The following is a 14,371-nucleotide window of genomic DNA, read 5'->3' on the forward strand; positions in this document are numbered from 1 at the left end:
ATAAAAATATAAAATACTAATAATATAATAATTAAACTGAAAATACATTAAATTTAAGCCTGATCTAGGGAAATTTCATTTTATAGCTTTCCCTGTGAAGGTTTTTATGTAAATGTCACAACACAAAACAAACAATATTATACCTTAACATTTAAGGAGTTGATTTCCATATCTGAGGAGCAATTCATAGGACCATCAGTTTCATATTTAACAATGTACAACAAGGTGTTATTGTTGAACTTGTAAGGCCACCGGAGATTAAGTATAGCTTTACTGAATCCACTTGGACCATTATTTCGAAGCTAAAAAAAAAAAAAAAAAAAAAAAAGAACAATAATTTTAAAAATGAATTATTAAACAGGGTTTTTAAAGCTTGAAAGATTATTAACTTGCTGTTCAACAAATGCAGTATATACATATATATATATATATATATATATATATATATATATATATATATATATATACACACACACACACACACACACACACACACATACATATATATACACACACACACATTTCATACATGTACTTCAGAACATATTTTGATGTAATGCTATTGCAAAATGATATATTACAAAAAGGCTAGAGTCAGCAATACTGCAATAAAAAAATATTCCAAGTAAGAAAATGGTTTTCAAACCTCTCCTTACGCCTCCCTAACAGGCCACATTTTCAGGATTAATTTGGATGAGAGCAGGTAAATAACCATTATTTCACCTGTGCTCTAGTTCAGATATCCTCAAAATGTGGCCTATTAGGGAGGCCTGAGAGGTTTAACCCTTTGAGTGCTAAGCTGGATTTATAGACCATATAGACCAAGAACTATACCATTGGAAAGGATAGGTGATTACCTTTCCAACGGTGGGTCTTGGGGGTTTGCAGCTGCTTAGATGCCTGAGATACAGGCTTCTAAGCAGCCTGCCCCCTTTCCCTATCTTGTCCATTGTAATTTTTAAATATAGTTGAGCGGTGACGTCATCACGTCATTGCGCGTGACTTTACCGCACACATAACGGGAAGCCCCGGAGATGCCTATCACTATACATGCTCGATCGCCGGGGTGGGAGTTGATGGGAGCCCCCAGATTGCTTTCAAGGTAGGTGAGTGCTAGCGACGGCTCTGAGCCGTCGTTAGCACTCAAGAGTAAACCAGTGAAGTACGAAAATTGACCACTGTTTGTTTTCAGTTACACCCACAGCCGTGGTTGGAAACTAGCAGTCAATGGGCTCCATGTTAAACTCAGCACTTTCTACTGTGGCCATATCACAGCCGTGGAGCATTTTTACTGATATAAAACTAATATTCTCAGTCTATTCTACCCTATAAATCACTTGTACTTACTCTCCCTTCCCCTCCCTCAATCTACTCCCTCTCACAAACATAGTGGATTTAAACACACTTAAAGTGATATTCAACAGTATGAGATTGTAATATAAAATGTTTAATTATATGCAGTAATAATAAACTATTTTTTTTTTACAAATATACGTTTGTTATTTATTTTGTCCCCTTTTCCTGTAATGTGTTAGGGAATTTTATTATTGAGCTGCCGCTTGCATATAAGTATACGGAAGGGGTTAAACACATTGTTAAAGTCAGCTCAAAAGCGGCAATGCACTACTAAGAGCTTGCTGGTGACAGATGGCTACACACATCTTGCCATAGGTTATCAAATTTGTTCAACTAGGCCCTAGTGGTGCATTGCTGCTCCAGAGCAGATTTTTAATTTCTTAGGCCCTTTCCAGGGCACACAAATAAATGCAAGAAATAGAGCAGTGACAAAATGCTCAAATACATGAAATCCTTTTTTTTTTTTTTTTAACATGTTTGTCTGTCTTTAAACCTAATGTATAATCTTACAGTGTCACTATGAATCTAATATGATTAACTAAAATTGTATTTTTTTATAGATTTTGAAAGGGCAATAATAATTGTAAAATCACATACTCTAATCACATGACTGAGATGCGCAGTTAGAGCGGTTGATTGACTCAGTGGTGGGATCTAAAGTGCACCGCGGGTCCCGAGTGTTAAACCCCTTTGCTATGTTAAACACATAGTAGAGCAGGGTCAGTAGTTGTAAAAGGACATGCTCTAATGGATGTTTTTGACTATTTTGGCCACTCAAGAATAAATTAGAACATTGCTATTTCTTTCTAACAAAGTTACCTCATAAATGTGCTGAACTAATGGTCCAATATCATCTTCTGTTAATGGATTCTCAATTGGTTCCCAGTTTGCAATAGGCAAGAATACCTCATTAGGCGTTGAAACGCTGCAATAAATACATAGTATAAAATTGCTATGACGTAAAAAAAATACGTTATACTGAAAAAATAAAATCACAAAGTTGTTTTAGAAAAAAAATATTTTATTATCTCAATTATTACTTTGTTTATTATTATAGGGTGTTTGTAGAGTGCCAACAGATTCCGCAGCGCTATAGACATAGGCGGTATACAAGATAACATTTATAGGGATCAAGTGGGTAGAGGGCTCTGCCGAGAGTTGCACTGTTGTAGTCGGCTCTTATGAAGGTGATCTACAAACAGCTGGGTTCATAGGCAGGGAAAGGTTAGTGTAGGTTGTATGCATCCCTGAACAGTAGAGTCTTTAGGGAGAGCTTGAAGCTTTCAAAACTAGGGGAGAGTCTTGTGAAGTGAGGCAGAGAGTTCCATAAGATGGGAGCCAGTCTGGAAAAGTCTTGTAAACGGGAATGTGAGGCGGTAACAAGAGAGGAGGAGAGTAGGAGATTGTGAGCAGAGCGAAGGGGACGGGAGGGAGAGTATCTGGAAAACAAGGTCTGAGATATAGGGGCGAGCAGTGCATTTGAGGGCTTTCTATGTTAGAGTGAGAGTTATGTGTGTAATCCAGGATGCAAGAGGAAGCCAGTGAAGGGATTGGCAGAGAGGTGTGGCAGATAAAGAGCGTTGTGTAAGGAAGATGAGCCTGGCAGAAGCATTCATTATGGATTGTAAAGGAGCTAGGAGGCAGCTAGGGAGACCAGAGAGGATGGAGTTGCAGTAGTCAAGGCGGGAAATGATGAGAGAATGGATTAAAAATATTAGTTGTGTCTTGTGTAAGGAAATATCCAATTTTATAGGTGTTTTTTAAGGTGGAAGCGGCAGGCTTTAGCCAAGGACTGAATGTGAGGAGTGAAAGAAAGATCTGAGTCAAGTGTGACCCCAAGACATCGGGCATGCAGGGTAGGGGTAATGATGGAGTTATCAACAGTTATAGAGAAATAGGGGGTGGAGATTTTGGAAGGAGGAAGAAAAAACATAATTTATGCTTACCTGATAAATTCCTTTCTCCTGTAGTGTAGTCAGTCCACGGGTCATCATTACTTCTGGGATATTAACTCCTCCCCAACAGGAAGTGCAAGAGGATCACCCAAGCAGAGCTGCTATATAGCTCCTCCCCTCTACGTCACACCCAGTCATTCGACCGAGAACCAAACGAGAAAGGAGAAACTATAGGGTGCAGTGGTGACTGGAGTATAATTTAAAAATTTAGACCTGCCATAAAAAACAGGGTGGGCCGTGGACTGACTACACTACAGGAGAAAGGAATTTATCAGGTAAGCATAAATTATGTTTTCTCCTGTTAAGTGTAGTCAGTCCACGGGTCATCATTACTTCTGGGATACCAATACCAAAGCTAAAGTACACGGATGACGGGAGGGACAGGCAGGATCTTTATACGGAAGGGACCACTGCCTGAAGAACCTTTCTCCCAAAAACAGCCTCCGAAGAAGCAAAAGTGTCAAATTTGTAAAATTTGGAAAAAGTATGAAGAGAAGACCAAGTTGCAGCCTTGCAAATCTGTTCAACAGAGGCCTCGTTCTTAAAGGCCCAAGTGGAAGCCACAGCTCTAGTGGAATGAGCTGTAATTCTTTCAGGAGGCTGCTGTCCAGCAGTCTCATAGGCTAAACGTATTATGCTACGAAGCCAAAAAGAGAGAGAGGTAGCAGAAGCTTTTTGACCTCTCCTCTGTCCAGAATAAACGACAAACAGGGAAGAAGTCTGGCGAAAATCTTTAGTTGCCTGTAAATAAAATTTCAGGGCACGGACTACATCTAGATTGTGCAGAAGTCGTTCCTTCTTTGAAGAAGGATTAGGACACAATGATGGCACAACAATCTCTTGATTGATATTCTTGTTAGTGACAACCTTAGGTAAGAACCCAGGTTTAGTACGCAGAACTACCTTATCTGAATGAAAAATCAGATACGGAGAATCACAATGTAAGGCTGATAACTCAGAGACTCTACGAGCCGAGGAAATAGCCATTAAAAACAGAACTTTCCAAGATAACAGCTTGATATCAATGGAATGAAGGGGTTCAAACGGAACACCCTGTAAAACGTTAAGAACTAAATTTAAGCTCCATGGTGGAGCAACAGTTTTAAACACAGGCTTAATCCTGGCCAAAGCCTGGCAAAAAGCCTGAACGTCTGGAACTTCTGACAGACGCTTGTGTAAAAGAATGGACAGAGCTGAGATCTGTCCCTTTAAGGAACTAGCAGATAAACCCTTTTCTAAACCTTCTTGTTGAAAAGACAATATCCTAGGAATCCTAACCTTACTCCATGAGTAACTCTTGGATTCGCACCAATGTAAGTATTTACGCCATATTTTATGGTAAATCTTTCTGGTAACAGGCTTCCTAGCCTGTATTAAGGTATCAATAACTGACTCCGAAAAACCACGCTTTGATAAAATCAAGCGTTCAATTTCCAAGCAGTCAGCTTCAGAGAAATTAGATTTTGATGTTTGAAAGGACCCTGAATTAGAAGGTCCTGTCTCAGAGGCAGAGACCAAGGTGGACAGGATGACATGTCCACTAGATCTGCATACCAGGTCCTGCGTGGCCACGCAGGCGCTATCAGAATCACCGATGCTCTCTCCTGTTTGATCCTGGCAATCAATCGAGGAAGCATCGGGAAGGTCCAAGGTGCTGTCAAAGCATCTACCAGGACTGCTCCCGGGTCCCTGGACCTGGACCCGTAACAAGGAAGCTTGGCGTTCTGGCGAGATGCCATGAGATCTATCTCTGGTTTGCCCCAAAGTCGAAGTATTTGGGCAAAGATCTCCGGATGAAGTTCCCACTCCCCCGGATGAAAAGTCTGACGACTTAGGAAATCCGCCTCCCAGTTTTCCACTCCAGGAATGTGGATCGCTGACAGGTGGCAAGAGTGAGACTCTGCCCAGCGAATTATCTTTGATACTTCCATCATCGCTAGGGAGCTTCTTGTCCCTCCTTGATGGTTGATGTAAGCTACAGTCGTGATGTTGTCCGACTGAAACCTGATGAACCCCCGAGTTGTTAACTGAGGCCAAGCCAGAAGGGCATTGAGAACTGCTCTCAATTCCAGAATGTTTATTGGAAGGAGACTCTCCTCCTGAGTCCATGATCCCTGAGCCTTCAGGGAATTCCAGACAGCGCCCCAACCTAGTAGGCTGGCGTCTGTTGTTACAATTGTCCAATCTGGTCTGCTGAATGGCATCCCCCTGGACAGATGTGGCCGAGAGAGCCACCATAGAAGAGAATTTCTGGTCTCTTGATCCAGATTCAGAGTAGGGGACAAATCTGAGTAATCCCCATTCCACTGACTTAGCATGCACAATTGCAGCGGTCTGAGATGTAGGCGTGCAAAGGGTACTATGTCCATTGCCGCTACCATTAAGCCAATTACCTCCATGCATTGAGCCACTGACGGGTGTTGAATGGAATGAAGGACACGGCAAGCATTTTGAAGCTTTGTTAACCTGTCTTCTGTCAGGTAAATCTTCATTTCTACAGAATCTATAAGAGTCCCCAAGAAGGGAACCCTTGTGAGTGGTAAGAGAGAACTCTTCTCTACGTTCACCTTCCACCCATGCGACCTTAGAAATGCCAGTACTAACTCTGTATGAGACCTGGCAGTTTGAAAGTTTCCTCGCGGTCTTAGCACCGCCAGAAGAGAGCCCAGAACCTTTGTGAAGATTCTTGGAGCCGTAGCCAACCCGAATGGAAGAGCTACAAACTGGTAATGCCTGTCTAGGAAGGCAAACCTTAGATACCGGTAATGATCTTTGTGAATCGGTATATGAAGGTAGGCCTCCTTTAAATCCACTGTGGTCATGTACTGACCCTTTTGGATCATGGGTAAGATTGTCCGAATAGTTTCCATTTTGAACGATAGAACTCTTAGGAATTTGTTTAGGATCTTTAAATCCAAGATTGGTCTGAAGGTTCCTTCTTTCTTGGGAACCACAAACAGATTTGAGTAAAACCCTTGTCCGTGTTCCGACCGCGGAACCGGATGGATCACTCCCATTAGTAAAAGATCTTGTACACAGCGTAGAAACGCCTCTTTCTTTATCTGGTTTGTTGACAACCTTGAAAGATGAAATCTCCCTTTTGGGGGAGAGGCTTTGAAGTCCAGAAGATATCCCTGAGATATGATCTCTAACGCCCAGGGATCCTGGACATCTCTTGCCCAAGCCTGGGCGAAGAGAGAGAGTCTGCCCCCCACTAGATCCGTTCCCGGATCGGGGGCCCTCACTTCATGCTGTCTTAGGGGCAGCAGAAGGTTTTCTGGCCTGCTTGCCCTTGTTCCAGGACTGGTTAGGTTTCCAGCCTTGTCTGTATCGAGCAACAGCTCCTTCCTGTTTTGGTGCAGAGGAAGTTGATGCTGCTCCTGCCTTGAAGTTACGAAAGGCACGAAAATTAGACTGTCTAGCCCTAGGTTTGGCTCTGTCTTGAGGCAGGGCATGGCCTTTACCTCCTGTAATGTCAGCGATAATTTCCTTCAAACCGGGCCCGAATAAGGTCTGCCCTTTGAAAGGTATGTTAAGTAATTTAGATTTAGAAGTAACATCAGCTGACCAGGATTTTAGCCACAGCGCTCTGCGTGCCTGAATGGCGAATCCGGAATTCTTAGCCGTAAGTTTAGTTAAGTGTACTACGGCATCAGAAATAAATGAATTAGCTAGCTTAAGGGTTTTAAGCTTGTGTGTAATCTCATCTAATGGAGCTGATTCAAGGGTCTCTTCCAGAGACTCAAACCAAAATGCTGCTGCAGCCGTGACAGGCGCAATGCATGCAAGGGGTTGCAATATAAAACCTTGTTGAACAAACATTTTCTTAAGGTAACCCTCTAACTTTTTATCCATTGGATCTGAAAAGGCACAGCTATCCTCCACCGGGATAGTGGTACGCTTAGCTAAAGTAGAAACTGCTCCCTCCACCTTAGGGACCGTTTGCCATAAGTCCCGTGTGGTGGCGTCTATTGGAAACATCTTTCTGAATATAGGAGGGGGTGAGAAAGGCACACCGGGTCTATCCCACTCCTTAGTAACAATTTCAGTAAGTCTCTTAGGTATTGGAAAAACGTCAGTACTTGACGGTACCGCAAAATATTTATCCAACCTACACATTTTCTCTGGTATTGCAACTGTGTTACAATCATTCAGAGCCGCTAAGACCTCCCCTAGTAATACACGGAGGTTTTCCAGCTTAAACTTAAAATTTGAAATGTCTGAATCCAGTTTATTTGGATCAGATCCGTCACCCGCAGAATGAAGCTCTCCGTCCTCATGTTCTGCAAATTGTGACGCAGTATCTGACATGGCCCTAATATTATCAGCGCACTCTGTTCTCACCCCAGAGTGATCTCGCTTACCTCTAAGTTCTGGTAATTTAGACAAAACTTCAGTCATAACATTAGCCATGTCCTGTAGTGTGATTTGTAATGGCCGCCCTGAAGTACTCGGCGTTACAATATCACGCACCTCCCGAGCGGGAGATGCAGGTACTGACACGTGAGGCAAGTTAGTCGGCATAACTTCCCCCTCGTTGTTTGGTGAATGATGTTCAATTTGTACAGAATGACTCTTATTCAAAGTAGCATCAATGCAATTAGTACATAAATTTCTATTGGGCTCCACCTTGGCTTTTGCACATATAGCACAGAGATATTCCTCTGAGTCAGACATGTTTAACAAACTAGCAATTAAACTAGCAAGCTTGGAAATACTTTTCACTCAAATTACAAGTAATATGGAAAACGCACTGTGCCTTTAAGAAGCACAGAAAAAAATTATGTCAGTTTAATAATAAGGAACCGGAAAAATTATAACAATCAGATTTTTCCCGGTAAAAGCATAAATTTAGCAAAGGATTGCCCCCATTAGCAATGGATAACTAACCCTTAATAGCAGAAAAAAAATGTACAAAATATAAACGTTTTTTATCACAGTCAAAGCACAATCTCACAGGTCTGCTGTGAGTGATTACCTCCGTCAAAATAATTTTTGAAGACCCTTGAGCTCTGTAGAGACGATCCGGATCATGCAGGAAGAGAAAAAGACTTTTGACTGAATTTTTGATGCGTAGCAAAAGCGCCAAAATAGGCCCCTCCCCCTCACCCACAGCAGTGAGGGAAGTTCAGTAAACTGTCTTAAATTAAAATAAACGACAGCCAAGTGGAAAAACAGTGCCCAAAAACAATTTTTCACCCAGTACCTCAGATAATTAAACAATTTAGCATGCCAGCAAAAACGTTTAAAATCAAATAACATGAAGTGTCATTAAACAGCCTGTTGCTAGACGTTCCCACTGCAAGTTAGGCTAAAAATTATATGCATATAGTATTACCCAGAGAAGTGCCATTCCCCAGAATACTGAAGTGTACACATATATACATAAACAGCCTGATACCAGTTGCTACTACTGCATTTAAGGCTGAACTTACATTATATTGGTATTGGCAGTATTTTCTCAGTCAATTCCATTCCTCAGAAAATAATATACTGCAACATACCTCTTTGCAGGTGAACCTGCCCGCTGTCCCCTGATCTGAAGTTTACCTCACTCCTCAGAATGGCCGAGAACAGCAAAATGAATTTTAGCTACGCCGGCTAAAATCATCCAAAAACTCAGGTAGATTCTTCTTCAAATTCTACCTGAGAAGGAACAACACACTCCGGTGCTGTTTTAAAATAACAAACTTTTGATTGAAGATATAAAAACTAAGTATAATCACCACAGTCCTCTCACACATCCTATCTATTAGTTGGGTGCAAGAGAATGACTGGGTGTGACGTAGAGGGGAGGAGCTATATAGCAGCTCTGCTTGGGTGATCCTCTTGCACTTCCTGTTGGGGAGGAGTTAATATCCCAGAAGTAATGATGACCCGTGGACTGACTACACTTAACAGGAGAAATAAGGAGCTCAGTTTTGGAGAGATTTAGCTTAAGGTAGTGAGAAGACATCCAAGATGAGATACAAGAAAGACAGTTAGTGGCATGGGTTAGCAAGGAAGGAGATAGGTCTGGTGCAGAGAGGTAGATTTGGGTGTCATCGGCATACAAATTATATTGAAACCTGAGACTTTATTAAGGAACCTAATGATGACATTTAGATTGAGAAGAGAAGGGGACCAAGGATAGAGCCTTGTGGTACCCCAACAGAAAGTGGTAATGGGGCAGAGGATGCCCCAGAGAAGGCTACACTAAAGATACGGGTAGCCAGATAGGAAGAGAACCACAAGAGAGCTTTGTCGCAAATGCTGAAGGATTGGAGGGTTTGAAGCAAAAGAGGGTGGTCAACAGTATCAAAGGCTGCAGACAGATCAAGGAGGATAAGCAGAGAGAAGTGGCCTTTGGGTTTTGCTGTAAGTAGTTAGTTGATAACCTTAACGATTGCTGTCCCAGAGAAGTGATGTGGGCGAAATCCAGATTGTAGTGGGTCAAGGAGGGAGTTTAATGTAAGGGAATGGGATAGACGTGCATATACTAGCTTTTCAAGAAGCTTTGAGGCAAGAGGGAGTAGGGAAATAGGGCGGTAGTTGGATGGGGAGGTTGGATCGAGAGAAGGTTTTTTGAGGATAGGTGTGACCAGTGCGTGTTTTAGATATGAGGGAAATATACAGGTGCTGAGGGAGAGGTTGAAGATGTGTGTTAGTATAGGGGTAAGGGTAGAAGAGAGGGGGGGGAGTAGCTGTGAGGGGATGGGGTCAAGGGAACAGGTAGTCAGGTGAGAGGACAGTATAAGGGCAGAAACTTCTTCCTCAGTAACAGGGGCTAAAAGAGCTGAATGTATGGGTTTGTGGGTTATGGATGATTGCAAGCTTTTGAGGGGGTGGAAGACTGGTAGTTTGTTTTAGAGCTGATTTAATTTCTGATGGAGTTTATTTTGTTATTGTAGTGGCTGGAAAAATCTTGAGCTGAGAGAGAATCTGTATTAGGAGGTGGGAGTGGGCGGAGAAGAGTACTGAACGTGGAGAACAGACGTTTTGGGTTTGAAGAAAGAGTAGAGATAAGAGTAGAGAAGTAATGTTGCTAAAGATTAAGGGCAGAATAGTAGGAGTTCAAGATGAACTTGCAGTGAAGAAAGTCAGCTGAATTCTGAGATTTTCTCCAGTGTCGCTAAGCAGTACGGGAACATCTGCATAGGTACCGTGTCAGAAGAGTATGCCAGGGCTGAGGATAAGTGTGTGATTTCCAAGCTATGGTACCGGGCCAGATTGTAAAGGACTAATGTAAGGGTGGAGTTATAGTGGCAGATAGATTGGTCAGGATAGGAAAAGGAGGGGATGGAAGAGAGGAGAGGTTCGAGCGAGCTAGTGAGCTGTTGCTGATCTAATGACTTAATGCTTCTGGGAAGTTTGGTGTGAGGAGTAGAGGGAGGGAGAGTTGTAGGGAGGGATGTGATGTTACAAGTGAGGAGATGATGGTTAGAAAGAGGAAAAGGTGAGTTTGTGAAGTTTGACATAGTGCATCGATAGCTGAAAAATCAGATCAAGGGAGTGACCGTCTTTGTAAATGGGAGAGTCACTCCATTGTGACAGGCCGAAAGATGAAGTGAGTTGCAGAAGTTGTTTTGCAGAGGAGGCAGTTGGATTGTCAACAGGGAGGTTGAAGTCGTCAAGAATGAGGACAGGGCTGTCTGAGGAAAGGAAATAAGGTAGCCAGGCAGCAAAGTGATCTAGAAATTGAGTTGAGGAGCCAGGGGGGCAGTATATGACTGCAACACGTATAGAGAGGGGAGAGATTAAGCTAATCTTGTGTTTTGAATGAGGAAATTGTAAGGGAAGAGAGGGGCTACAAACGTGAATACAGCGTCACTTGAAATTGACATATCAGATATTCAAGATATTTTAAGTACAAACATAATATGACACTTTCTTGTTTAACCTAAACCATATATTACCCATAAATAAAAATATTTCATGTGAATAATAAGAAAGATAAAAAGGAAGCATATTCAAAAAAGATAAATAATTGATCATTTGAAGAGGTTAAAGAGTGGGTTATAACGTAAATCTGGGCTTTTTTTAATTAATTGTTGAGACAAGCTTGTTATAATATCAACATCCATGTTTCATGCTTTACTTACCCTCTAATTTCAACTGCTGCTAATACTGCAAGATCAATCTCTATATTTTCTACATTGCTTGAATTATCATACTGATTAGAGCTGGAAAAAAAAGTAGACGACGAATTAAAACATATGCATGAGTCAAACAAAATACAGGACAAATTATTAATAAACTAAACTAGAACCATTTTTTTTTTATTGATCTAAAATATATTCAAAATATCTACAAACCCCAGTTTCACAAACTAACTAAAAACAGAATTTATGTTTACCTGATAAATTACTTTCTCCAACGGTGTGTCCGGTCCACGGCGTCATCCTTACTTGTGGGATATTCTCTTCCCCAACAGGAAATGGCAAAGAGCCCAGCAAAGCTGGTCACATGATCCCTCCTAGGCTCCGCCTTCCCCAGTCATTCGACCGACGAAAAGGAGGAATATTTGCATAGGAGAAATCATATGATACCGTGGTGACTGTAGTTAAAGAAAATAAATCATCAGACCTGATTAAAAAACCAGGGCGGGCCGTGGACCGGACACACCGTTGGAGAAATTAATTTATCAGGTAAACATAAATTCTGTTTTCTCCAACATAGGTGTGTCCGGTCCACGGCGTCATCCTTACTTGTGGGAACCAATACCAAAGCTTTAGGACACGGATGATGGGAGGGAGCAAATCAGGTCACCTAGATGGAAGGCACCACGGTTTGCAAAACCTTTCTCCCAAAAATAGCCTCAGAAGAAGCAAAAGTATCAAATTTGTAAAATTTGGTAAAAGTGTGCAGTGAAGACCAAGTCGCTGCCTTACATATCTGATCAACAGAAGCCTCGTTCTTAAAGGCCCATGTGGAAGCCACGGCCCTAGTGGAATGAGCTGTGATTCTTTCAGGAGGCTGCCGTCCGGCAGTCTCATAAGCCAATCTGATGATGCTTTTAAGCCAAAAAGATAGAGAGGTAGAAGTTGCTTTTTGACCTCTCCTTTTACCAGAATAAACAACAAACAAGGAAGATGTTTGTCTGAAATCCTTTGTAGCATCTAAATAGAATTTTAGAGCACGGACAACGTCCAAATTGTGTAACAAACGTTCCTTCTATGAAACTGGATTCGGACACAAAGAAGGTACAACTATCTCCTGGTTAATATTTTTGTTGGAAACAACCTTCGGAAGAAAACCAGGCTCAGTACGTAAAAACCACCTTATCTGCATGGACCAGATAGGGCGGAGAACACTGCAGAGCAGATAACTCAGAAACTCTTCTAGCGGAAGAAATTGCAACCTAAAACAAAACTTTCCAAGATAATAACTTAATATCTATGGAATGTAAGGGTTCAAACGGAACCCCTTGAAGAACTGAAAGAACTAGATTAAGACTCCAGGGAAGAGTCAAAGGTCTGTAAACAGGCTTGATTCTAACCAGAGCCTGAACAAACGCTTAAACGTCTGGCACAGCTGCCAGCCTTTTGTGAAGTAAAACAGATAAAGCAGAGATCTGTCCCTTCAGAGAACTCGCAGAAAATCCTTTCTCCAAACCTTCTTGTAGAAAGGAAAGAATCTTAGGAATTTTTATCTTGTTCCATGGGAATCCTTTAGATTCACACCAACAGATATATTTTTTCCATATATTATGGTAAATTTTTCTAGTTACAGGCTTTCTAGCCTGAATAAGAGTATCTATTACAGAATCTGAAAACCCACGCTTTGATAAAATCAATCGTTCAAACTTCAAGCAATCAGTTGGAGGAAAACCAGATTCGGATGTTCGAATGGACCCTGAATAAGAAGGTCCTGTCTCAAAGGTAGCTACCATGGTGGAGCCGATGACACATTCACCAGGTCTGCATACCAAGTCCTGCGTGGCCACACAGGAACTATCAAGGTCACCGAAGCCCTCTCCAGATTGAACCTGGCTACCAGCCTGGGAATGAGAGGAAACGGTGGGAATACATAAGCTAGGTTGAAGATCCAAGGTGCTACTATTGTATCCAATAGAGTCGCCTTGGGATCCCTGGATTTGGACCCGTAACAAGGGACCATGAAGTTCTGACGAGAGGCCATCAGAACCAAGTCTGGAATGCCCCATAATTGAGTTATTTGGGCAAAGATTTCCAGATGGAGTTCCCACTCCCCCGGATGCTCCTCCATCGCCAGGGAACTCCTTGTTACCCCCTGATGGTTGATATATGTAACAGTCGTCATGATGACTGATTGAAACCTTATGAATTTGGCCTTTGCTAGTCGAGGCCAAGCCTTGAGAGCATTGAATATCGCTCTCAGTTCCATTATGTTTATCGGGAGAAGAGAGTCTTCCCGAAACCATAGACCCTGAGTTTTCAGGGGTTCCCAGACCGCGCCCCAGCCCACCAGACTGGCGTCGGTCGTGACAATGACCTATTCTGGTCTGCGGAAGCTCATTCCCTGTGACAGGTTGTCCAGGGTCAGCCACCAACGGAGTGAATCTCTGGTTATTTAATCTACTTGTATCGTCGGAGACAAGTCTGTATAATCCCCATTCCACTGTCTGAGCATGCCCAGGTGCAATGGTCTTAGATGAATTCGTGCAAAAGGAACTATGTCCATTGCCGCAACCATCAACCCTATTACTTCCATGGACTGCGCTATGGAAGGAAGAAGAACAGAATGAAGTACCTGACAAGAGCTTAGAAGTTTTGATTTTCTGGCCTCTGTCAGAAAAACCTTCATTTCTAAGGAAACTATTATTGTTCCCAAGAAGGGAACTCTTGTTGACGGGGACAGAGAACTTTTTTCTATGTTCACTTTCCACCTGTGAGATCTGAGAAAGGCTAGGACAATGTCCGTATGAGCCCTTGCTTTTGACAGAGACGACACGTGAATCAGGATGTCGTCCAAGTAAGGTACTACTGCAATGCCCCTTGGTCTTAGCACCGCTAGAAGGGACCCTAGAACCCTTGTGAAAATCCTTGGAGCAGTGGCTAATCCGAATGGAAGTGCCACAGGTAATGCTTGTCCAGAAAGGC

The 14,371-nt window shown here is 42.3% G+C and overlaps 1 protein-coding gene across 1 annotated transcript in view; it reads right to left on the reverse strand.

Moving 5' to 3' along the window:
* ITGAV (integrin subunit alpha V) overlaps positions 1–14,371 on the reverse strand; it is a 242,984-nt gene that overhangs the window by 63,882 nt on the left and 164,731 nt on the right. Inside the window, exons 23-25 of the mRNA XM_053698539.1 lie at positions 11,393–11,473; positions 2,176–2,281; positions 144–302 (exon numbers count right to left, since the gene is read on the reverse strand). Coding sequence (XP_053554514.1) covers positions 144–302; positions 2,176–2,281; positions 11,393–11,473 — 346 coding nt within the window. The remainder of the gene's footprint in view (positions 1–143; positions 303–2,175; positions 2,282–11,392; positions 11,474–14,371) is intronic.

This window comes from Bombina bombina, chromosome 1, assembly GCF_027579735.1.
Source record: "Bombina bombina isolate aBomBom1 chromosome 1, aBomBom1.pri, whole genome shotgun sequence".
Classification (NCBI taxonomy): Eukaryota; Metazoa; Chordata; class Amphibia; order Anura; family Bombinatoridae; genus Bombina; species Bombina bombina.